This window comes from Bolinopsis microptera, chromosome 1 (genome assembly GCF_026151205.1).
Source record: "Bolinopsis microptera isolate Bmic1 chromosome 1, MBARI_Bmic_1.0, whole genome shotgun sequence".
NCBI classification, from domain to species: Eukaryota; Metazoa; Ctenophora; class Tentaculata; order Lobata; family Bolinopsidae; genus Bolinopsis; species Bolinopsis microptera.
The window spans coordinates 4,342,260-4,369,715 of record NC_087072.1 but is presented as its reverse complement, the minus strand read 5'-3'; the positions used below and the strand labels follow the sequence as shown (position 1 = coordinate 4,369,715).

Here is a 27,456-nt window from a genome sequence, read left to right as displayed (position 1 = left end):
TTTTGTGAAGCGGTCTCCTACTAGTTAGAGTGGTCTGCTTCACACACATCTCTTGTACGAGGTACAACTGAATTTCCAGAATAGCAGAGAGTTTAGCAGCAGAGTTTCATCAGCACAATCACGATGTGAATTGCCAGCTCTCATATGATTGACTGCCATAACCTTAGTTAGGAAAGGGATTGATATATATTATTCATTGTAGTTCACTCTCTCTGTATCTAAGAGTGTCTACCGTATTTATCTTACGGGTTACTTTAACCAACAATTTTTGTGTCATCATTTTGTAACCCTTGGCATTAGGAATGGCCGTTCTTATCATGGCTTAGAATGCTCCCTATTAACCAACCGACCAACATTTTCGGTCGAACCCTAAAATTACTAATACCAAATTTAAACCCCACACATGCGTGTATAGTCTCCAAATCTTCTCTCTGCTCTCGGACTTTGTTCTTTTGAATAGAACTGTTTGTATACTTTAACAAATAGTGATTTTAACTTTGAGATAAACTGCTAGATTATTATATTTTTGTACCAATGTTCACCTAACTTAACGTCTCTCACTGACACCATCGCCCGGCAACCAATTTTAAAGTAAAATTTATTAACGATCTGACTACAGACTGGCGGTCAACGTTCCCCGTATAGTAGCTCAACGGAGGAGGTAACCAGGGCACGTGTTAATGAAAAATGTACGTGTCCTTCCACAATCCCTTCTGTTGGGTCACACGTTATTGGGAACTGAGATCGCTATCGTGTAACTAGAAGCAGTATATGCAAAGTAACTTGGGTGATAGGTGATAGGCAATATGAAATTACACATCTTACTTTAACTTTATCCCGTCATGGACTTATCAACTAACGGCTGGTGGTGGTGTCATCGTTTGTCGTACTCAAAACGTTTCGCGGTTGCAAATGCCGGCCCATCGAGGAAAATCTTGTTACTTTGTTTTTTTAACCATTTAACCATTTAATTATAAAGTTTGTTTAGTCGGATATAGTACAGAATTCAAACAGTTCCCGAAACAAAAAAGCGAACATTTGATTTTTGTTTCGGCGACTGAATCCTCGATGGGCCTGCAAATATTTGTTGTCGAGTAGTGTTGAATACTCATATTAACATGATTATTGATTTAATTTAATTGACGATGTCAATTCATGGCAGCTCGGCGCGGCACAGTAGCGCATTTCGCCGATCTAGCCAGTGTGAAGCCTCATTGAGTGCGCGGCGCGGCACAGTAACGCATCGCGCTACAAGGCTCTGGTGAGAGCAAGGTGATACTCGTAAAATATTTGTTCAGTATATTATGGATCACTGTCGACGAGTCCAACTCGGCGCGCGTCGCCTGTTAGGTTATAAACCTACAAGCTAACTACCAATCGGGAAAAAGCAAAGTATACGCAACAAGAGCCACGCGCGGATTTTACTAATTCACTCGCCAGCGCGCTATCACGTGTTTTTAATGCCGTGATTTCATTGGTCACCTCTATAACGCGCATTATTTGTGACAGCACAGTTGTTTTCACACAATTTGTTGACCGCGCGTGCAATAAACTCAATTTAAGCTCCGATTTGTGACCGAAATGGCCGAATGGGCCATAATATGGTTTATGCAACGCATGGCCGGTAATTAGCTAATTGAATTTTAGGTACTGTAGGTTGCATAAATTCACGAATTATCAATAATATGCAATAGAATTATTCCTGCTAGTTTTAATTCATTTAAGGTTTTAAAGATCTTGTTGGTCAAGGGTAAAATATAAGCAGTATAATAAAACAATATCGAATTGTTTTCAGTTTTGCATCGCGAACAGATACCACTATTTTAAGTTGTTACACGGCCAAGGATAAATCTCACAATTGTTTAGATTTGTAGCTCTGTTTATCAACGGTGAGATTTCTGAAAGGGCAATTGAAATTGAAATCGATTTGACTCTTAAACGTGCCTCAGCTCCAACTGTTAAATAGATCCACATTCTACATTCTACCAGATTCTTATCTATCTAGATTCTACCATAATATATAGTCGATATATTATATACGGATACCAGAGCACATCACATTTCAATAATTTTACAACATGTTATTTTATCAGCTACATATGTTTGAAGGATTAAAACACTTTTATGACGGTGCTGTTAGAATAACAGAATATTTACGCTATAAAACAGTTGACATCAAGAATATTATAACATTACCAAACTAAGTAAAAATAACAACTGTCCAATGTCCTAACCATGAACCTGACCAAAAATGTCAGTAAATATCAGTTTATTCGAAATCACAGTCATATCACTATGAAGACCCGTGTATTAGCCCGGTAGGTGAGGTATGATAGAGCCGGCCAGCCCGGTAGGTGAGGTCCAGTAGTTGCCCGGAGGCGGTGTACATTTGGGTGATGAGGTCTCCTCCTGACACGTTCTACATTCCTTTGTGTGGTTCCTCCTTCTCTCCTTCCTCTTCTAGAATATCTGAGGGGGGAGGGTGATCACAGAGTAGGGAATGTATAATAAGAGATATTTTATAGTAGTGCTGTCACGTGACAAAAATGAGCTCTCGTTCGTTCATTACTTAGCCACGACCTGTCGACCGTTTTTGGAGAGGTTTATTAACTACTTCTATCTTACTCACTATAATTACTGCAGTATTAGATCAGGATCAGAGACGGGTTCAATATTAGGATATATAAGCTACAGGAAAAGAAGATTAATTTTTATTAACGGCACTCTTCCCACAAACACCACGTACCGGGAAGAACAAGTCTAATTTTAGAGGCTGGTTTCCATCCAGCCACATCAGTGCTCTGAATAACAGCAGGACGTTGATGTTCCATGGTCTGGACTTGCGTACCACCTTTCCACCCTGGGGTGAAACAAGAGCTCCAGCTCGTACAAACTGCAGTCTTTACCAGTGGAAGACTTGAGGACTGAGGAGTTCTATCAGTTTCTCTATCAGAAGGATTAGGTCCTTGTAGGAGCTGGAGCTAGCAGGGAGGTCTCCGTACATGCCTGACCAATATGTTAGTTTGAGAAATACACAAACAATCATCAGTTTAACAAAACAATTATTACACCAAACAATTATTAATAAAGTGAGGTTATAACTGTAAACTTGTTACACGCCGCAATATCACTACCGTCCGGAACAATAATTTTTTTAAGTGGGGGGGGGGGGGGGGGGGGTCCAACTACATTTTTGTACATTTTTGTACATGTACATTTGGCAAAAATCTGATGGCCTTGTACATAAATGTACAAAAAATCGGAAATCCCTGGAAACGGATTGAAAAATTTCCAAAACGTGTTTAAAATGCTAACAATGCTAGTGTGTTGTGTACTGTGTGTGTGGCATGTGTGTGAACCAAAACACAATAAATTCAGTCAAACACTGCACTGTACAAAATAATAGTTCATCTGAATGTTAACAGGTACATTTATACAATATATCATTTTATCAACAATGATTGTAAACATAGGTACTTAATCCTGGACCAGGCAAAAGTCCTGCTCACCTTGGGACTGGCGCTAAGTTTCTCAATCTAATTCGCCTTATATGACCCTAAATAACACAATTGACTCGGGTACACTTTTTCACGAGTGGGGCATTTTCCGAAATCACACCCTTTTTCCACAATTGAAAGAGGTACGGTTGCAGTTGGTAAAATTACAATTGTAAAAAATAGCGAAGGCTTTAGTAACTTTTGATTTAAATTGTCTCCACAGTTTGTAACAGGCTATCTGCAGAAATGGGTAGCACGGTTAATGACCATGGTCCTCAAACTTTCAATCCTCAGTTAGATACAAAGAATAGTCTACACAATTTTTAATAACATTAAAAGGGATGAAAATCACTTTATTTATTAAAAAACGTGTAACAACTTTTCCATAGGAGAAAAAGGACTCAAGAGGAGGACTGAGGAGGAGGAGGACTAAGGAGAAGGATGAGGAGGAGGACCCAAGAGGAGGAGGACCCAAGAGGAGTAGGACCCAAGAGGAGGAGGACCCAGGAGGAGGACCCAGGAAAAGGCCCCATGAGGAGGACTGGGGAGGATAAGGACTGATGAGGACTGATGAGGACTAAGGACTGATAAAGAGGACTAAGGACGAGGAGGAGGAGGAGGAGGATAAGGACTGAGGAGTGAGGAGGAGGACTGATGAGGAGAAGGAGGTGTATGTCGTATGAGGAGGATGAGGAGGAGAAAGGAGATGAAGGAAGGAGATGAAGGATGAGGATAAGGAGGACTGAGGAGGAGGACTGGTGAAGAGGACTGATGAGGAGGAGGACTGAGAAGGGGAGGACTTAGGAGGACTGAGAAGGGGAGGACTTAGGAGGAAGAGGAGGATTGAGGAGGAGGAGGACTGAGGAGTAGAAGGAGGAAGAAGACTGAGGAGGATCAGGAGGACCCAGGAGGAGGAGGAAGTGGAGGAGGACTAAGGAGGAGAAGGAGGACCCAGGAGGAGGAACCAGGAAGAAGAGGAGGAGGAGGACTGAGAAGGAGGACTGAGAAGGAGAAGGAGGACTGATGAGGAGGATGAGGATGAGGAGGAGGGTGACTGGGGAAAGGATTGAGGAGGAGGAGGAAGACTGAGGAGAAGGAAGAGGAGGAGGACCCAGGAGGAGGACCCAGGAGGAGGAGGATACAGGAAAAGGCCCCAGGAGGAGGAGGATGACTTGGGAGGAGGAGGACTGATGAGGACTGATGACGAGGACTGAGGAGGACTGAGGAGGAGGACTGAGGAGGACTGATGAGGAGGAGAAGTAAGTGGATGAAGAGGATGAGGAGGACTGAGGAGGAGGACTGGTGAGGAGAAGGAGGAGGACCCAGGAGGAGAAGGAGGAGGAGGAGGATAACTGAGGAGGAATAGAAGGACTGAGGAGGAGAAGAGGGATCCAGGAGGAGAACCCAGGAGAGGAGGAGGAGGACTGAGGAGGAGGACTAAGGAGAAGGAGGACTGATGAGGAGGATGAGGGGGAGGGTGACTGGGGAAAGGACTGAGAAGGACTGAGGAGGAGAATGCGGACTGAGGAGGAGGAACCAGGAAAAGGAGGAGGAGGAGGAGGACTGAAGAGGAGGACTGAGAAGGCGAAGGAGGACTGATGAGGAGGATGAGGAGGAGGGTGACTGGGGGAGGACTGAGGAGGAGGGCGACTGGGGGAGGACTGAGGAATATGAGGAAGACTGAGGAGGAGGAGGAAGAGGAGAAGGACTGAGGAGGAGAAGGACTGAGGAGGAGAAGCAGGAGGAGGAGGACCCAGGAGGATGAGGACACAGGAGGAGGACCCAGGAAAAGGCCCCAGGAGGAGGAGGAGGAGGACTGGGGAGAAGGAGGACTGTTGAGGACGAGGAGGAGTAAAAGAAGGACTGAGGAGGGGAGGAGGAAGAGGACTGAGGAGGATCAGGAAGACCCAGGAGGAGGAGGACCCAGGAGGAGGACCCAGGAGGAGGAGGACTGAGGAGGATGACTGAGGAGGAGGAGGACTGAGGAGGAGGAGGAGGACTGAGAAGGAGGAGGACTGAGGAGGAGGAGGACTGAGGAGGAGGAGGAGGAGGAGGAGGAGGAGTGAATAGGAGGAGGGGGACTGGGCAGGACTGAGGAGGAGGAGGAGGAGGAGGAGGAGTGAATAGGAGGAGGGGGACTGGGCAGGACTGAGGAGGAGGAGGACTGAGGAAAAGGATGAGGAGGAGGACTGAGAAGGAGGACTGAGCTGAGGAGGAGGACTGAGGACTGAGGAGGAAGAGGAGGAGGATGTAGAGGAGGTGGACCCAAGAGGAGGAGGTCCCAGGAGGAGGACCCAGGAGGAGGACACAGGAGGAGGAGGAGGATGACTGAAGAAGACTGAGGAGGAGGAGGAGGAGGAGGAGGAATCATCTAAATATTATTTCCATTTTTGTTATTTTTTTGTCCGTTTTTGTCCGCTCTATTTTTTGTCCGTTTTGATAATATAGGGTTCCGAACGGAAAAAAACGGATAAAAAACAGGATCCCCCAGGAGGAGGAGGAGGAGAAGGATGACTGAGGAGGAGGACTGAGGAGGACTGAGAAGGAGGAGGACTGAGGAGTACTGAGGAGGATCGCTGAGGAGGATCGCTGAGGAGGATGGCTGAGGAGGATGACTGAGGAGGATGACTGAGAGGGAGGAGGAGGAGGACTGAGGAGGAGAAAGAGGACCCAGGAGGAGGACTGAGGAGAAAGAGGAGGAGGAGGACTGAGGAGAAGGACTGAGGACTGAGGAGGAAGAGGAGGAGGATGAAGAGGAGGAGGAGGGCCCAGGAGGAGGAGGACTGAGGAGGATGATGAGGACTGCAGAGGAGGAGGACTGAGGAGGATGGCTGAGGAGGATGGCTGAGGAGGATGACTGAGAGGGAGGGGGAGGAGGAGGAGGACTCAGGAGGAGAACTCAGGAGTCGAGGAGGACTCAGGAGGAGGACTCAGGAGGACTGAGAAGGAGGAGGACTGAGGAGGATGAGGAAAATATAGCTGCCAAACGGACAAAAACGGACAAAAAACATGATACCCCCCCCCCCCCCCCCCAGGAGAAGCATCTAAATGTTATTTCCATAACATTTTTTGTCTCTTTTTGTCCGTTCTACTTTTTGTCCGTCTTGAAAATATAGGGTACCGAACGGACAAAAACGAACACAAAACGTGATCCCCAAGCCAAGCATGTGTCACGATACAAATGTACTTGACTATACATTTAAGGTGCAGTGTACTAGTGATATTATGGTATGTTTAAAGACCGGACCACAAAATATAACCCGGTACCTAGTGTTGTACTAATACATCATCACAAGTAACAGGGATAAAATCGATGAGCAGAAACAATCGATTTCACAAGGGGCCAAAGCACTCGGGTCTGGGAGTACATGATAACTCCAACTAGTAGTGAGCATACTAGCCCCTGCATTGAAAAAACACATAAAACATACTATTGGAATGTCCAATTGGTTCGTTTTCTCATCACAATATATAGCATAGTAGGGGTTCTGGTTAAATTATATCACTTTTGAGAGGTTTTGGAGATCGATTCTGTAAATTTCTCAATTTTTTTGAGGTGTTAAAGTAATCAAATACATTCCCATGTGATGTACCTGTCATTGTAAATTAGCCACAGCAAGTAAATCTATCCAGGGAATTTCCAAACAGGAAAAAACATATTTTGTACATTTTTGTACATGTACATTTGGCAAAAATCTGGTGGCCATGTACAAAAATGTAGTTGGACCCCCACCCCCCCCCCCCCCCCCCCCCCCCCCCCCCCCCCCCCCCCCCTTAAGTTATGATATTAAGTTTAACATAAGTTAATAGAATATTATAATACACGGCATGTAAACAGGGATTGGCTAGTTAGAGGCGGTAGGCCTTACACTGTGCTTTCAGCAATACTCATAAGTTATGATCGATTGTAACAAACCTGCAACATGACATTATTACAGGGAAGCCTCCGGGTGGGAAAACTCAGTACCATGGGGGGACTTCTGGCAACGTTCCAGGAACTTCTTAGTACGCTCTTCTCGAACCTTCTTCATGTGCCGCTGAATCACTTTATTAATAGTTTAACTTTAGTCCATGAATAGATTCGTAGAAAAATTAACCAGTAACTGATTCCAATTAAACTAAAAAGTCATTGGTTACTAGTTATTAGTTACTACTGTTACTAGTTATTAGTTACTAGTTACTAGTTACTAGTTACTAGTTACTAGTTACTAGTTACTAGTTACTAGTTACTAGTTACTAGTTACTAGTTACTATAGTAGAACAATCAGTAAGCTTATATACTACCTATTATAACACTGGGTATCACTATAGCAGATGTAATGAAGATCACGGTATAGGCTCAAAACAAAATTGACTCTTATATCAGTAATACATAGTAACAAACCTGCCATTATTACTGTCCGGAGTCCCGGACAGGAGGATCAGGGATCTAATGAAATTACCCCAGCAACCAGTTAAAAAGCCAGGAAATTGACCAGATCGAAAATCAACAATCCTGAGTCGAGTTAAGAACCTAAGGTTTTTAGGTCTTGATGTCATTCTGAATCCTCTCAGTCAAAGCCAAATAGTGGAAAGCAGTAATATATAATGGTGGTAATTGGTACCCTCGAGATTAGCGCTGATCAAGAATGCCAACAGGGAGTAACAAAGAAGAATAAACGGAACATCCCAGTTGAATTTCTACTGCAAATTAACTTGAACACACGTCTGTTCTGTAGGGTACCACGTGACACGCAATCTGGCCAATTTAAGCTATCGAATAGCAGTCACGCTGCCCAATCAGAGGGCTGGCTGTTAGTCGGGTGCGGACCACTTATGCCAGTCTAGCTGACGCCAAACAACTATAACACTGAGTACACTCAAATTCATAATTTCCAAATGTGGAGCTCTAAAAGAACAAATAGGAGCCTTGGTTCCTACACCCGAATCTATGTATTACACATCAAAAAGCTTAAACCAAGATTATCCTAGAGATATATCTCCAAATACCATTCAAGTAAGGTTACGTCCCGATCATGGAACCAGAGGGATGGATGGAAGGAGGGAATGAGGGAAGGAGGGAAGGAGGGAGGGAGGGAGGGAGGGAGGGAGGGAGGGAGGGAGGGAGGGAGGGAGGGAGGGAGGGAGGGAGGGAGGGAGGGAGGGAGGGAGGGAGGGAGGGAGGGAGGGAGGGAGGGAGGGAGGGAGGGAGGGAGGGAGGGAGGGAGGGAGGGAGGGAGGGAGGGAGGGAGGGAGGGAGGGAGGGAGGGAGGGAGGGAGGGAGGGAGGGAGGGAGGGAGGGAAGGAGGGAGGGAGGGAGGGAGGTCCTACATCTTTTAACTCCGATCGAGTGGAAGTGGTGGATAAAGTCACAAAATGTTTAACATCCTCACCAGTCTGAAACAAGACTACAGATTCATATCCGAAACTGAACAGACGGACAACGAACTCCCAAATACATACTCAATCAAGATTTTGTTTGTAAACACGACACACTGAGAATGAATGACTAAGAATAAACGACTGAACAGATCAATTATACAATCTATCAATACAAGTTAAGGGCTACTGTATGAGTATGAGTATGAGTATTACAAAATATAAATATATGTTCACAAAATATTTAACTCATGCTTTAATAATACACTCAAGTATAACCGTAACACGATTTCATAATATCAGCTGGCTACTTCCTCATGAATTAGGGCACACCACACTATTAAAATTGAATAATACTAGTCGACTAGTGGGACTAAAGAGTTGGTCGCATAATGACAGTAGAAATGGCTGCAATGATTCTAAACTTTTCAATAGTTTTAAGGTTCAAAATTAAACATTAACGTGCGAGGTTGCGGTACTACTACTTTCTTTAATTATGTTTTCTAGTCAGGTTTACAACTCGGTGTTACATTGGTTTTCGTCCTGGTCGACAATGCAAAATACGAAACAGTAAACAGTGCCACATAGAAAAGTACTAAAATCATACATTTTTCTTGGATCTGCATGTAGCTCTCATGACATTGAAACCATAAAAAAAAGCTTACGATAAGGGTATCACTTTAAGGCAAATGACAGATGACAAAGATATTCAACAAACTGCAGGCGATAGGTTTATCAGAAGGCAGTGAAAAAGAGGAAAGAACAAAAGTTTGTATCTGATCTCAATCACACGCCAGCGCGCTATATCACGCGCACGTGACTTAAACACTGCAATATCATTGGTCATCTTTATATCCAATGCGAAAACAAAATAGCGCGCGTTTCCTATAATCCATGGCGAGTGAATTAGTGAAACCGGCCACGCGCTGAGGTAGATTGTTAAATATAATTCAACCCGTGAATTCAAAGTGAACGGCAAGAAGGTTAAAGCTTCCCCTGGAAACTGCCAGAGCTACAACATCATTTATCTGTTCCAATGTAGTGTCTGTGGAAAGGCTTACGTCGGTCGCACAACTCGATCTCTACGGGTTAGGACTGGCGAACATAGGGTCAAATATTATAAACTTTTAAATGGTGATAAGGTACGTGAACATTCAAAGCTTTTGATCCCGAAATAATCAATCAATTCTGGTTTAAAAAATGCACGATGCTTTAATTATACGAAACAAAATTATTTAAAAAAAACAATGTCCTTCTCAGATTTCTTACTCTGACTTGTCAATATTCAGTTAACTGTACATATTGTATAAAAATTCACCGTATAAAATTCGTGTACTACTCGAAAACAATTGTGTGTAAAATCTTAACGTTTGATCTTAACGATATTTTTCATAAGATTGTTTAGGTTTTAGAGCTAATCGCTCTGACCTGCGAGTTTGGTTAGTTTCTTGTGCTTCACCTGAACTGGGGTTATTGTTAGTTAACTCTGGTTCGTTCGTTCTGAGAGGTGTGTTAGGTAAATCAACTTCAGTTAATTGTTCTGACGACACAACCGTACTAGAATTAGGTAAAGTAAAACATTCAGTCTCTGGAGAATTGTCATTTTCCGACGTCTCTGCTTGTTGTAGTACCGAAACTGATCTTTGCTTGATATGGTCTGCGTGTTTAATCACGTTTCTTCCGTCAAACATAACTTCGTACATGTTAGAGTTCCCGATTCTTCGTTGAATTTCTCCTTGACTCCAAGTGTCTTTGTTCTGTGGTTGCACATATACTTTCTGCTTGTCTTCAAACTGGCGGTTTCTGATTCTGCTGGCATTCAGTATTTCCTGTTCTTTATCCACGTTCAATCTTTCAGACGTTTCACGATCTGCTGGAAATACGTGATTCAACCTTGTTCTTACATAGAGCTTCTTAAATAGCGCTTCAGACGGTGGTATCCCAGTAACGCTGTGCGGAGTGATTCTGTAGTTAACTAAGAAATTTGCTAGATTCTTGTCGACATCTTTACAATTTTCATACATCTTTTTCATCGCGTCTTTGAATTTTCCTACAAATCTCTCACAGCATCCATTACTTTTTGGGTGATACGTTCCTGTCTTTAAGTGGTGTATGTTGTTCCTCTGCAAGAAATCTTCGAATTCCTGTGAAGTAAAGTTTGTTCCGTTGTCACTCACTATAACAAACGGTAGTCCGAATCTACTGAAAATGGTTCTCAAAGCTCTGATCGTTGCTGATGATGTGGTGTTATTGTTCATCTTTACCACTTCAGGCCAACGTGAATGAGCGTCATAAACTACTAAGTCTAACCACATGCTGTTGAGAAATGGTCCAGCGTAATCAATGTGGACTCTTTGCCAAGGCATTGATGGTCTGGTCCATGGGTGTTCAATCAAACTTGGTAAACTCTTCCCATGTTTCCCACATGTTGTGCACGTGTTAGCTATTTGCTCGATCTCTGAGTTTATTAACGGCCAATATACGTAAGATCGTGCTAATGTTTTCATTCTGCTGATACCTAGGTGTGTTGCGTGTAACATCTCCAATACCGTAGTCTTTAACTTAACTGGAATGATAACTCTGCAACCCCATGTCAAACATCCGTTTTCTATTGAAATGTCGTTTCTCCGATTCCAATAAGCGGTCATTTCATCTGTGAAATTTGTTTCTCTATCTGACCATCCATTCTTCACGTAGTGTAGAACTTTCGATAAGACAGGGTCTTTCCTGGTATGTGATTCGATGTTTTTAGCCGTTAATCCTGTATTTTCTATATCCACACTCTGTACCCAATCGTTTTCTGTTTCCTTTTCATCTTCTGGGGTGTGTGGTCTTGGTAGTCTCGATAACATGTCAGCGTTCCCATGGGCTTTGGTTGATCTGTAGCAGATATCATAGTCGTAATCCATGAGAAATAATGACCATCTGGTTAATCTTGCTGCGGTCATGACTGACAGTTGCTTGTTTTTGCTGAAGATGTGTACTAGTGGCTGGTTGTCGGTTATCAGTTTAAACTTCCTTCCATAGTCCATACAGGTACAAATGGAAACGTTTAACAGCCCACACAATCGCTGCTGCTTCACGGTCGATTTGTGCGTAGTTCTTTTCCGCTGCAGTTAAAGAAATTTACTCGATTGGACGTTCCGATCCATCAGGCATTGTATGTGACAGTACTGCACCCAATCCGGTCGGAGACGCGTCGGTGTCAAGTTTCAGCGGTTTCTTAGGATCGTACAAAGTCAGCACTACATCCGAGCTAAGTAGTTTCTTCAAATTCTTCCAAGCTTCTTGTTGTCTCTTTGTCCACTTCCATTCTACTCCTTTCTTTCTGAGTTCATCTAATGGAGCAACAATCTGTGACATATTTGGTAGATACCTCCTGTAGTAGTTCACTCCTGACAAGAATGATACTAATTCTTCTACTGATCGTGGTGCTCTCATGTTTAACATATCTTCCACTTTCGACTTAACGGGTCTGATCCCGTCTTTGTTTACCTCATGTCCTAGGTAAATCACAGAGTCTTTCAAGAATTCTGACTTTTCCATCTTGCATCTGTATCCTTGGTTTTCCAATCGGCCAATAACTTCGTTGAGTATTCTCAGGTGTTCCTCTCTGTCCTTTCCGGAAACGAGGATGTCGTCCACTCTGCAACAACACATTGGTATCCCTGCCAATGTTTGATCTATGGTCTCTTGAAAAATGGCTGCTGCTGGAGAAATACCGTAGGGTAAACGATTCCACAATAACTGTCCTAAATGGGTGTTAATCGTTGTCAGTATTCTGTCTTCTTTCCTGATTGGGATGTTATTGTATGCAGCTCTAACGTCTAGTTTTGTAAACTGCTGTCCTCCCGTTACTTTGTTCAGGCACTCTTCTATAGACGGCAGTGGGTACTGCTGTGCTGCCATAGCAGGATTCAAAGTAAGGTTATACGAGCCACATATACGAGTCTTTTCTCCTTTGAACACGGGGACTATAGGTGTTCCCCAAGGACTTGCTCCCTCTACCTTGGTTAGTGTTCCCTCGTTCAACATTCTTGTCAGCTCTTTCCCTACTTGATCCTTCTTCGCGTACGGCAAAGGTCTCACACCCAACGATTTTGGTTGAGCATCTTCTTTCAGCACTAGTTTTGCCATTGCACCTTTGATGAGCCCCAGTCCTTCTTCAACAAGAAATGCGGCCGCTTTTCTTTTGTGGATGGCCGCTCAATTTCCCGATCCGTGATGGCATATTTATTATATTCCATACAACCTGGGGACGGCCCAGTCTTTACTGTTTAAATAAACATGCAAATATGGCGAAGTGACATGCTGACTGCCGAGCGCCGCCCAGTTAATATAATTCTATATTGAATTTGAAGATCGTGTATCATGTATACTTCTATGTAACCATATGTTTATTGTTTATGCAACCTGACACGGAACTGTGCAAAATAGTAATACTAACTCAAAATAATAATAATATGCTATTAATTAGTGCCTAGTGGGATACGTACATGATGAAATTAATAATGTACTTGGTTGGTTCAGCGCCGCGCGCCAACAATTATATGATTCTGATTGTCACGCAAAATAACTTTGCGCAGGTAGTCACGTGGGCGATAACAGTGCTCGCAGGCACGTTCGGTCGCACACACGGTCGCACACACGGTCGCAAAGCTACCATATTTTTTAAAAAACCTCGATCGCTAACCCTTGTCCTTGACTCTTTTGTGCCTTCGGCACTTTGAGTCATGGATCGGGAAAAAATAGGACTGATTCTCAGCTCGTCTAAACTTCTCAAAGGTTTCTGAACTTCTTTCTTCTGTGTGACTGTTCCCCTGTCCATGGTTCTTTGATCACCCCTCTCTGAGGGTCTTTGTTCACCCCTCTCTGAGGGTCTCTGACTAAGAGGTAAAAGGGACACACAGGACTGGACTTCGACAGGACTAACATGGACATTACTAACATTCACAGACTTACTTACATATGGGGAAAAATCAAAACAAGAAGAAATAGCAGTCTTTGATCTCTTCAGTGTTGTCTCCAACCAGTCATCTCCTAAAAATCTGGTTATCCAAGATTGTCCCATTAATGATGGACATTTTCCTTCCACAATGAAGTCTAGTTTTGGAATCATCTTTCCATTGAATTCTACATCGACTTGTGCTTTCGCCATCACTGGTAGTCTCTCATTGTTCGCTGCTCTCAGTCTTTTTGCCGAAGGTATAAGAGGAAGTAAATCTAATCCTACCTTAGACAACACATTACAACTAACAATACTTACGCTTGATCCGGAGTCAAATTCCATGTTCAAATCTCGTCCATTTAGTTTCACTGGCACTAACAGTTTTTCTGAGGAAGTATGGTTACAATTGAATTCAACAATCTCTTGATTGTCAATCAATTCTATAGAAGAAGAGTCATCACAAGCATCTAAATTTGAATCATCATACTCAATAACTGTGTCAAATTCAGAATAATCATCAGAGGGTAATATAACTTCGAATAATCAAATTTGTCAATTTCAATCAATTCGTTTTCACTTTCTCTCACTCTAAACATATCTACTGATTTCTCCTCAACACAAACAAAAGCTATCTCGACGTCGCTCTCGTCATTCTCATTGGTCTCGGAAGATTCTTCAACATGGTGAAATTTATCTCCTTTTCTGTACTTATAGTTCTTCTTAGTACCTGTGCAGTTTCTAGCAATGTGGTACTTCTCTTTGCACTTCCTGCATACTGTTCTACAGTCCCTTGTGTTATGACTGCGCAATGTACACTTTTCACAGTACATTTCTCCTCTTGGTTTTAAACTACTTTCTTTTCTGAAATGCTTTGATTTCCTATCCGAAACCTTATTCACCGTTCCAGAAGTTCCACTGTTTCTGACAGTAACACTATTTTTCGACATATATTGAGCTTCTTCCACAGATTTCTCTAAAGTTGCTACATGCTCTCTCGCTGTTGCTAATGTTAAATCTGTTTTCTTCAGGAGTTTCGCTTTCACGCTTTCATCACTCAGTCCAGCTATGAATTGGTCCAGCATTCTCGATTCCAACTCGTTCTCAAATTCACAGTCCATGGCAGTTTCGGTTAGTCTTTCGACGTATTCTGCCACACGCTCTCCTTTCACTTGAAAGATTCGGGTGAAGGCGTATCGTTGAGCGAATTTAGTTGGTTTTGGTGAGTAATGGTTACAAAGTTTCTGTTTTATTACTTTGTACTCCGTTGTGATTATATCCTCTGGTTTTGCGAAGTGGTACGCTTTTTTGAACATTGCTGCGTCCATTGATACTATCAGCATCTGAGTCCACTGTAGCTGTACATTCCAGTCGTTTCTCCTGTCTCGCTCTGTAGTCCAGGCGGTTCTTGCGTTCAGGTTCTCCGGTACAACTTCAACCACTGGCTCTACGATGCATCGTTGATGATTAACGAACACTTCGAATTGGGTGAACCACAACCTGATGTTGGATCCGATGTTGGTGGTCAATTTCTGGTCATACATCCGCGTCGCCATTGTTATGATTTGATATTCTATCTATAATTCGTGAGTTCTTCAGAGAATTGATACACTTGTTATAACTTGGACTTGAATCCTAGGCTAAGGATAGAAATGGTTAATAATCATTATATTGCATAATATTACAATTCACAACAGTAATTAATTTACCGGATGGTGTAGGGAAATTGGTAAAAACACGACTTCAATCTTACATTAATTGTATAAAATTCTAATTTCAGGTAAACAAGCAAAGTTTGTTTTCAATTATTACATATAACTATTAGTTGACGGATGTTACTCGTTTGGATTTTTCGATGCGAAGTTTACTGGGCCACGATCAGCCTCAAGCCTGTCATTCCGCCGAATTTATATGATTATGAACATATAATACAAAAATTAAGTGCAAGTAAGTAAGTAAATATTTCATGCTAGGCATGTAGCACCCATCACGGTATGGGTAACCACTAATATAACCATCCATTGAGTCTTTGCTTTTTCGCTTTGCATAGCAGCTCAGCGAGGTCCGCAGGGCACAGGCAACAGGGGTGCTGGGTGCATTTTGCCTATATCTAACGACAAACAAGGTGGCCTTACAACGAGAAGCATTATTAGATCGATGCGCGGCAAGCTTGCTAGTTGCTACGAAGTATCCCGAAACGGGTTAGTCCATTATCATTTCTAACAATAAACACATAATTGTTGGCACTTGGCAGTTGGCTTGATACACGAATAATTGCATTTCGATCTTCGCGCACGAAACCAGGACACAGGAGCTTGCCTGTCATGCGTCGGCGTACACGCTTCAATATGCATTATGCAATTCTTGGTAGCTGTCATGCTACGCGCAGCAGGCAGCTTCATTCCTCCATAGCTCCATTCTCCAATGAGTATGTTTATAAATATTATAGCTTGTAGCACGATGCGCTACTGTGCCGCGCCGCGCATTCAATTATTGATTATTCTTCTTGCAACGCTAATTCGGTGAATGTGCTACTGTGCCTTGCCGAGCTGCGATGAATTGACATCGTCAGTTAACATTATAGCCTGTGCAGCAACAGTACACGCGCTTTAACCTAACCATGTGCTTTCGCGCCACTGCAGCGTGCAGGCGCGCTCGTTCACACAGGAGGCGATCGGCGGAGAGGAGTTTAAAGATAAAATAGAGATAAGGATAAAATACATATATAAATAGATCAAGATAGCGATTAGAATATTGAATAGAGATTTTACAGCAATTTTACAAAAATGACACACATGGGCCACATAATGATTTACATGATAAACCTACTAGCGCATGTGTATCAAAAAAATTTTTGACACACATACGCTACCTAGGAAGCGCATGTGTATCATTATTTTTTTGACACACATGCGCTTCCATAGTGCCTCACCGAGCTGCGAAGGATTGACATCGTGAATCAACCCTACACGTTGCATGTGGCGTTGATTCATGATGTCAATCTTTCGCATCTCGCCGATCTGCATACGTGGTTGCGAGAAAGCATTATTTGATGCGCGCGCGACCCAGTAGTGCATCGCGCTACAACATGTGGCGTCATTCGGCCGGATCCCAGCAAGCAAAAATACGTCGACCATCACAGGACGACGCCAGCACTCTTTACGCTCTTCGAGCTCCGATCGCGATCGTCCTGTGACGAAGTAAGGACGAAGCCTGAGGTCCTCAGGTAACATCGACCACCGATTGAAATTCAGAGATTTTTTGACATAAAGGTCAAATGTAAAACTAAAATCTTAATGTTGATTGATTGACGACGTCAATTTTTGAGCACAGCGCGAGCGCATGCGGAAAAGGACCGCGTAGCTGGTCAAGATGTTGATAAATATTTAGCTTGTGGCGCGATGTGTTGCTCTAACTATAGCCCTCTGCGCTTGCAGGTAGCGCGCGACCGCCGGAGGCGGGAAATGACCTGGTTAGCTAGGTGAACGCGATGTGCCTTGTAGGATGAAATCATACTAGCTGACGCCACTCAGCCAGCTGGTGCTGCTCGCTGTACGTCAGCGATCGAAATTTAATAATAATAATTATTTATTTAATTTTTATTACGCGTATTTCAACCCGTTTTTAAGGATGTCCCAACCCGAACGCACACCACAATTTTTTTTTTTTTTTTTTTTTTTTTTTTTTTTTTTTTTTTTTTTTTTTTTTTTTTTTTTTTTTTTCGTTGCTCGTGTTGTCGCAAACGTCGACGAACAAAACGAAGCTCGTTGCGAGAAGCGCCGGCTGCAATGAGCTCTGGCCCACGCCCCAGGCTAGACATCGTCCTGGCCCAACAAATTTGGGGCGAGCGATTTTCTTCTTTTTTCCCTCTCCCCCTTCTTTTAAAAATCTCTTGTTTTTTTATTTTCTTTAAAAAATTTAAAGAGGGGGCGCCGACTCCCCCAACTCTGCTAGTTTCTTCTTCTTATACCCAGCCCCAGCGCCGCGTTCCTTAATGGATGAGGTAAAATGTATCAACTATCTTGTACTAGCTACGCGGGTCCTTTTTTTTTTTTTTTTTCTTTTTTTTTTTTTTTTTTTTTTTTTTTTTTTTTGTTTCTTTTTTTATTATTGTTTTTTTTCTTTTTTTTTTCCTTTTTATTTTTTTTTTTCTTTTTTTTTTCTTTCTTTTTTTTTTTCTTTTTTCTTTTTTTTTTTTTTTTTTTTTTTTTTTTTTTTTTTTTTTAGTCTTTTTTTTTTTTTTTTTTTCCTTTTTTTTTTTTTTTTTTTTTTTTTATTTCCCATGCGCTCGCGCTGGTGCCAAAAAAATAGAAAGGACGATGTCGTCAAAATAATTAAATCAATCAAACATTAAATAAGATTTTAGTTTAAAAAAACATTTTGACCCCTTTTTAATTTGATGTCAAACAAATAATCTCTGGGAAGAAATTTGTCAATAAATCGTTGGTCGATGTCACCTGAGTCGGAGTGGGACCTCAGGCTTCGTCCTATTCTTACACTCCTCTACCTTTCCTTTCTGCTTTCTACCCCTTTCGTCCACAGGAACGAAATCGGAGGCTTCGAAGAGGCGTTGAAAAGTGCTGGCGGGGCGGTCGTCTTGTTGTGATGGCACGCGCATTTTTTTTTTTTTTTTTTTTTTTTTTGCTTGCTGAGATCCCCGCCGAATGGAATGAAAAAAAACGCCACAATAACGTGTATAAGGGTAAAAAAAAAAACTTAAAAAACGCTTTCCCGCTTTCCCCCTATAGGAGAATTAGACAAAAAATTGTTGTAAAGAGGGGAGGGAAGTTCACAGTGACCAGTCAAATGACATTAAATATTTTCGCTGGCTGACGGTTTTGGGGTGGAGGGTTAGGGCAACGTTTATAAATTATACATATATGGTCAAGGTTAGGACTAAGTTGTACACTATTGACATTGTGAGGTAATGGTTAAAGGTTATCACTAGCGACCTTTTTTTTTTCCAAATATTCTGAGAAACCCCAAAATAATTCGCAAAAAAATGCTATGTGTAATGTTTATGTCACGTGAACAAAATTAGAGAGAGGGGGGGAGTGGAGTAGCCGAGGGTCGGAAGTCGAAGTTCGGAAGTGTCATGGACTTCTGTTTGGAAAGCCGGCGGCCCTTCCGAGAAGGAGTCCGGCCGAGCCCAGTGGACTCCCCAAGCTCCTCCGCCGGACCTCCGCCGGATGCAAAGTCCGGCGGACGGGTCCACCGGAGTCCGCCGACCACTTCCTGCCGGAATCCGCCAAGCGGACCACGGAGTCCGCCTAGTGGCTTAGGGGGGGGGGAGGGGGAGAGGGGGTGGGGTCCGCGGCGGACAACATCTCCGCCGAATAGCCCCGCCTGCGGGAGCCGCTCGGAGTCCGCGCCGGCCGGACGTTATTAAATAAAAAGTTCCGCTCGAGGAGTCCGGCTCGGCTTCAGCTTCGGAGTCCGCCAAAATGTATTCCGAGTCCAACGAAATACATTTGGCGGAGCTAACAAGCACCCGCCGAGGGGAGTCCCGCCTCGGAGTCCCCCCCGCGCTTCCTGCCGCCCCGCGGACTCAATCTACTTTCAACTTCTAACACCCACGAGAAACGGCTAGATTGCCGGACTATGAGTGCTTCTGGAGAACCTTGATAATGATTGGATGGCCCTACACGACGGAGAAGTTGCCGATGTTCGAACTCTACTTCAGCTGTATATGTACGGTCTGAAAAGTTAAAATTGTTAACAAAACAGTTCTTAAATAATAGCTATATCTAAAAATATTGTACTAGAGAGGTTATATATAAACAGGATGGATTTTGCAAATCTATTCTTTTCTATGCTTATCTAACTTAAACACTTGATGAAGGTGTATGTATGCTTTATATTTAATTAATACTTATACATACCTGTGAAATCACGACTGCAAGTACATTAACCAATAAAAAGAATAAAAAAGCTGCGTTGAGTCCTCTTACCTGACCCACCTTTATACACTAACCCTCGAAACAGTAAAGAGATCAAGGTATTTTCAGAAGGGTGACCGAAACAACTGAAACCCCAATGTGAAGCCGAGTTCCACCACAGCAGTTAACAGGCACCATCAGGCTAAAATTTGGGTGACCAATATCAGACGTAAATAAAAAAAAATCAAAAACAAAAAAAAAAATCCCAAAACGCGAACAACTACTGAACCCCAGTTCATAATAATCACACAACTGCAACCAAATTGGAAAGTTACGACAACTGAACCCAACGATCGGATTTTCAGGTCTCTCCCCTTCTCTTGCTTCGCGGGAACTTTGGAGTCATAAACTTTGTATGAACCCGCCGCGCACGAACGTGCGCGCTTCCCCCTGGTATCGGCGTCAGGGACGCTAAAGGAAAAACGGACCGTGGGTGTCCACCAACGTGAATAACAAAAGACTGTGGTCATTAATCCACTATTCACTATAGGATAGACCATTGTGACTTAACATGAGGACCCTAGGCTATTATGGTTCTTATAAACATATAGAATTGTTGGCCCGGAATGATTTGGGGGCGAATGACCAGGCTGAGCGCGGCCCAGTAAAGTCATGGAAAACCACTGTATTTTAGATGAGCATTGAAGCCCGTGCTCACAACCCCCCGGTAAAATATTAAATACATACATGCTATACAAATGAAGATTGAAGAGGTCTCCTCCGAGTTGTTTGGAGTGGCCTGCAATCACACACACACATCTTATCCTATTCTTTTCTTCTACGGTGTAGCAGGTTCCTCATGCCACTCGTTTTTAAAAAAGAAAGAACATAAACTCTGTATTAAAACTGCGTCTCTCTCGTCGCTCTGCTGATGTAATCGACACCCTGTCAATGTCAGAGCCGCATTCCTCAGAGAAACACCCGGCCATCCAGCGTTTAACCAACCTAACGGAGTCGTCCTCTATCAGTCTCTTCTTCCCCATAGAGTTTTGGTTTCCAATTCAGTAAAAAATGGAAACTGTGTTCTCTGGCATTCTGTATAAAGGGTCCCGTCTATGAAGGAAGCCAATGAAAAAGTTAGCCTTGTTAAGATAGATTAGATACGGATCTTGATGGGGCATCTTATAGTTCTACTGCTAAACTGTTTCATATACTCCAAGCTGATAGAAACGTCACCATTAGCAACGCTGGTACGTGGGCTCAGGTTAACTTTGACTCAGAATCTCCCGTGACCTTCTGATGCTTGTGGAGAGGCCTGCCATGGTTCAGATCTCGAGCCTTTGGTCGGATCTCTCGATGCTTGCGGACAGGTGGAATCGTAACAGTTATCATCTTATTTTTTTTCTTTTTTTTTTTTTTTTTTTTTTTTTTTTTTTTTCCTTGCTTCTTTTTTTTTTTTTTTTTTTTTCTTTTTTTTTTTTTTTTTTTCGCACGCTTCGTGAACACGTAAGCTTGTTAGAAATTCAGATCGTCGCGCGATCGAAAGGGACCGAGGGACCCTTGTAGTAATCTATTATAACGCTGGTTTAATTACAGATCGGAATCAATAACATAAGGAAGAGAGAATTGGTGTGGGTCACAGCTAGGACGAATCATCATGGTGTCTTCAGCAAGTAACATCAGCGGGACAAAGAGTAGCTCATTAAGCATTAACTACTTCGAACACCCAGCCTTAAATTCATTTATTGTCCCCCTTCTAAACCATTCCCACCCGAATCAACGTGGAAAACTAAGTCCCTCGGCAGAGAATGATTTTGGCCAAAGATCACGAGCAGAATAAGTCCCGGATCTCACGGCCAAACCCACACTTCTCCTGTCCCCGAAGCAACAGCAACCACAAACCACAACCTCAACAGATAACCTTTCGTCATATAACCACCATCCTTCAGAGAACCCTCTTCACTGTACAGAGAGGAGAAAAAGCTCGACAAATTCCATAAAAAAACCCATGTCACATCATCAATTAAATAAAAGAATCCTGAAATTAATCTCTAAATGTAGATCTTAAAATATATGTACGAGTTGTACTCGTCGACGGTTCCAATAATATGGAAACAATATTTTAAACGAGTATAATCACCCGTTAATTGTAGCGGCGGCGATGGAAATGCACCACGTGGTGGGCCGCGCCGCGCATCTTCATCCAACCTTATTGCTTCTTTCTACTTTTCCTCCTCTCGCAAAACCCACAAATTCGGGCGAAATTTTGGCGAAAGGATTGACAATCGTGAATCAAACATTTATTTAAGTTATAAAAATAAGGCTGGTTCTCCTCCCTCGCTTTCTTCTCATCCTCCTGTGTATTAAGGCAAACCAGAATCTTCTGTCATTCTTCTCTGTCAATTCAGTTGACAAAGGTTGTGAAAGAGAAGAGCGACTTTGGAGGGCGATTGGGTGGAGGTTTCGCATGCTTTTGTATCAAAGCTAGGGCTAATTATGAGTCCCCCAAAACGGACTCAATTAATGGTTGTTCAAATAAAATCTGGGTCGAGAATAGACATTGTTGTAAAAATATAATTGTTATATATTATTCTGTTTTGGTTTTTTCCCCCTCCCAAAAAAAGTTATAAGCCCATTAAAAAGAAATTGGTTGTTATTTATTTATCGGTTTAGGAAATATTGAGTAATGTCAATTGGGTCAAATTGTAATATAAAAGATTTGATGAAGAGGCAAACTGGTGCTTGAGGCTGTATAAAATAATGTTTGCCATTTTTTAAATAAAAATAAAAAAATAATTTAAATCATGTTCACAACAACATCCATGAAACTTTTTATTTGAAAGAAACGATAACATCTTTTAATTTTAACGTATAATATTTATATAATATTGTAAACATAGTAGTGATACAATTATTATTTGTTTGCATTCATTATTACACCAACACAACGTTTCAAATTATATCCTTTTGGGTATTATTTAGAGTCAGACATGAAGACTGAAGACCGCCGACCGAGCTATCCGCTAGTTCCCGACTCGGCGCGCGCCTTGGTAGGTTATCAACCTTCAAATCAAAACGCACTAGGATAAATGTGCGGATTTCCATCACCACATTTCTCACCCCGTTAAATAGGATTAAATCGAAGGGGTGAATGGTGATCTTTGAGGACTTATCCGCCCCTTCTCGCCGCGCCGCGCAATCTAGCATTCCTCCCCTTTGCTTTTCGGATATCGACAAAGAATCGTGCTTCTGGTGCTGCTTCTCAAAAAGCAATGAATCGAAGGGTTAACCAAAAAAAAACATCGCGTCCAATCCAAGGGTGATCCTATCTGATTAGAACATTAAACATCGCAGAAAAAATCCGCCTAATATATTATTATATATTATGAGTTGACATGATAAGAGAGGGCTGTGCATGTAAATAAATACGAACGCCGAGAGCGACGGACGAACGCGCGCGTAGCTTTGCGCCAGAAAAAAAAGGTCGTCGTGCAGTTCCTCATAATAATTGTAATCGCGTCCCAAACAGCAATTCAGAGAGAAACTGTGCCAGAGAGTTTAATTAAGTAGTTGGCACGAACAAACAACTTCCTGACAAAAGAACCCAGCAAACCACCAATTGTTTCCGTCTGGTACTTTATGGTTATTTATTCTTAGAGGGGGGGTCGTTCACATAGTTATACGTAATTATTTTTTTTTTTTTTTTTGGAACATTTTAATAAGTTATAATTACATGTATACCTTTTTAAAATTAAATTCAATTTTTTTTTCATTTTTTTAAAACTTAAAATAAATTTTATTTATTAATTTTTTAATTTTTTTTTTATTTTAACATTTATAAAAAAACTAATAAAATTTAAACTTACCCCCCCCCCCCCCTTTAATTAAAAATTATTTTTAAATACATATTATTTTTTTTTTTTTTATTAATTTAAAAATTTAACCATAAACCACCCCCGCCCCACCCTCCGTAAATCAATTTTACAAAAAAACCAATATAATTTTAAAAACTTATAAAGATATCAAAACACATAGCTACTAATTGGTGTCACAAAAAAATTTATAAAACATTAGCGTATTTAATTATTGGGAAACCCCCCCCCCCCCCCCCCCCCTCTCAGCTGATTACGTAATATGAGAACGAAACTCCCTTACGCGGAATATAAACCCCGCCGGTTTGGTTTAAAGCAAGCCCTTGTTAGTGACCTGGGAAAAAAAATGTGAATTTCCCCACAATATAAAACACCGATCTGAACAAAAATATTATCAACAATTATAAATATAAAAGAATAAACCAGAGGAAAAACAATTCTCCTAGATATAACCCCCCATGATTGATTAAAACATAAAACACATTCCAGATGGTATCGGTAGCATAAGCACCCCCCACAGCATATATCCACATAAAACATTAAACATAACGCGTCCCCGCAAAAACACCTACTCAAAACTCTCGGGGAACTCTAATTAATTCAGGAGATTTTCAATCAATACAAATAAAATACGATACAAAACAACAAAAACAACGAAAATACATTTCTACACTAAAAAAAAAAAAAAATACGGCGTTAAATGTCGGGTGAAGGGTGGCCGTTAAAAAAAAAAAAATTATCTTTGGGGTTGATGAAAGTTGTATTTAAAAATTAGGGGGGGGGTTGTCATTTGTGTGTTATGGGCACTGCAAAACAGGCCCAAGGGTTCCGGCAATAAATTAAAAAAATTGCAGGGCTTGAGTGTTGCTCTGTAAGACAGCAGGCACCAACCTCCAGAAGTATCAATGTGATTTCTTTTTTAGTGTCTTGTAATAGTTTTTCCTCTGGATACTGCTGCCAACTTCTCTGCAACGCATTCCGTGTGCCTGGGTAGAATATTGACGTTAAGTTATAAATATTTTCACAAAGGCATATTATAAACACATGATATTAAATTAATATGGAATCGTAGAAAAAGAATAACACTAATGTTTTAGCGCGATTGAAGTTTAACAAACAAAAAATTAAAAAACCACACACAAACCACAGATGATTTAAAAAGCTTTTGAATTTTTGGCAGCAGTGTAATGATGCAGCAGTTGTAATGGATGATATGGGCAGCAGTGTTAATGATGGCAGAGCAGTGTTAATGCAGGCAGTGTAAAATGCAAGCAGAGTAGTGCAGCAAGTGTAAGCGCTCAAGTGAAGATCGTTTAAACTCTCAGTTTAAACGAAAAAAAACCCATTAGTACGTGATAATGCCAACACAAAGAAAGATGGGCGTGCGCGTGGCTTCCATTAAGCTATCTAACCTAACCATCGTACTAGGGACGCATCAATCAGCTAATTGTAAAACACCATCGGAAAAGAAGAGTTTGTGCCAACACAGCTGTTTTCTTTTTCATCTTTTCTCTTTCTTAATTTTTTTTTTTTCTTTCCCCGCCGCGCGATGTAAAAAAAAAGAGTGTCCATCATTAATGTTAGAGGGAGCTGGGGGGCGCCCTTTTCCAATAAAAGTGTAATAAATTAATTTTCTGTTCTTTCTCGGCACTAATGAATTAATTAGGAGGCTGGTGCTTCCGATAAAGTGTAATAATTTCTGTACTAATTTAGGTCTTGTTGCGTTGTGTACACAGCTGGAGGAAAGTTTGTGCAATAATTGCAAATTATTTATTAAAATTTAATTAATAATTTACGTTTACAAGTGTTCTATAACAGTGAGCAGAGAACATGATATTGTCACAGTTTGGTACATTCAATAAATAATCACGATATTCGCAACAAGGAGATATAATAAGTAATCCGATAGAAGCAAGCCACAACACAATTATAAGGATAGAATGATTCACAATTTCCTAACAAAGGGGTATCACGGGGCAAAGGGCCATGATTTACACTACCCCTCCAACAACCCCACTCCCCCCCCGCCCAGATATTACCCTTCCTCATTTTTCTTGCAAATGCCAGAAAAAAAAACCGCGGACAGTTATTAACTATACTGAGAAGCTATCTTCCTGTTCAGCGAATTGCGGACTTTTCCAGTTTCTAGCCGCGGCGTTCAACATTATTAATCGACCTCTTCTTCATCTTTCCACACCAGCTAATTTGATTAAAACATCACACAAAAAGCGGTAACACTTGAAACTCAGGTACCTGTCTCGTATCCAAAGTAACATAACCACTATCTCAACTTTCGTGTCTATATCATCTTTTCCAGCTGTAACAGATCCGCCTCACTCACTTAAGCTGCTGAAACGTGTAACAACTTCCACCTGAGAGACGGAACAATGATAGAATTAAAGAAACAATATAGAACAATACAAACATATATAGAATAAATCTGTATAAGTTGAGTGGTAGAATGCCTCCCCAATCAGCTGAAACGAAACGCCTGCTAAACATTTCTAGTCGCGGCAATCCAGTGTACAATAATTGAGGATCTGAACCACTACAGACTAATAAAGGACAACAAACCCCCCCCCAACAAAAAACCCCCCCCCCCCCCCCCCCCCCCCACCCCCCCCCCCCCCCCCCCCGGCCCTACAAATAACGAACCATCTAAACATGTGATTTTTACAACTGATTCTCAGACATATTGTGTAATGTGAATTATATCTTTGCTTGGGCTGGATTGAATTGACTGTAGTGGTAAGGTGCACGTGCTATACAACAACATGTAGTCCAAAGTGTAACGAGTGTGTAATGAGAGGATCAATTTGGTAGAGATAGAGGAGGTTGTAAACAGCAAGCCAGTCATATTATTCCCAACACCACCACCACACGATGTTACGAATGTGTAATGTATGTTTTAAAAAATTTGGCCCAAGAACATTGGTGTTATTATACAATAGATCAAATGGATGTAGGTTCCTGATACCATAAGCACTGTAAAACAAGGAGTTTACTGTTTGCGTTTAGGTGCGAATGTTAGTGTGAAAGTGTTGTGACAATGAACCAAGATGGAAGGTGGAGTATGCTGGAATGGTTGCCGTGTTTTATTATATATTAAAAATTATATGGTCACCAACCAGATGCACTGATATCATAAAAAACTAGCACGCGAGCTCAGACCTCAGCCTACACTGGGACATTAAGAATTAATTACCAACCTGCAGCTGGACCACTACAACATTCAACTGGGCCACAGTATGAATATGTAAAGCTTGCGACTCATGTTGCTGTAATACATTACACAACCATGTTCACCGTACCTCAGAATTACATTAATACGCCACAATAGGAAGCGGGAAAGAGTGCTAACATTCCTAGAGTTTGATCTTCTTCCCTAGTCGTGGGCGGATCTAGAGAATGGTCAACCTTAAAGAATCACACATTTGGATAAAAATTTTTATAACGAACGGTCGGGCCAGTGCAGCATCCCCACCGAATAATTAAAATGACGGAAGATTTTTAAAACCTTAACCCCAGAAATCCGTTACACACAGTATCTAGGATATTTTTATCACTCTGAGATCCCAGCCAAATCCTTTTGTTTTCCACCTTTGCCTAAATTCCACAAAAACAATGCTAAAACTACTTGAATATATGTGGTAATTTCTACGAAACACAAGACACAGAATAGCGGGTGGACATGTGTAAGTGCCAGTTGTGCTTTAATCACAACCTGGCTCAGGAGGAGCATGTCCCAGGGGGCTAGGAAAATGACGTTTAATAGAATGATAAAATGTGAGTGAAACAAGTGCACAATTTTAGTTATACTGATCGTAGTTATGATCTAACGCCTAATATTCCCTATAATCCACCCATCAACTGATACGGGAACAAGCATCAAAAGCGAACTGAGA

General features: G+C 41.7%; 1 protein-coding gene across 1 annotated transcript in view; it reads right to left on the bottom strand.

Annotated features, from left to right (window-relative positions):
• Nucleotides 1–14,177: 14,177 nt before the first annotated feature.
• LOC134826074 (basic proline-rich protein-like) overlaps nt 14,178–27,456 on the bottom strand; it is a gene marked incomplete at its 5' end in the record, with an annotated part of 17,025 nt that continues 3,746 nt past the window's right edge. Inside the window, 2 exons of the mRNA XM_063838338.1 lie at nt 14,178–14,189; nt 14,703–15,247. Coding sequence (XP_063694408.1) covers nt 14,178–14,189; nt 14,703–15,247 — 557 coding nt within the window. The remainder of the gene's footprint in view (nt 14,190–14,702; nt 15,248–27,456) is intronic.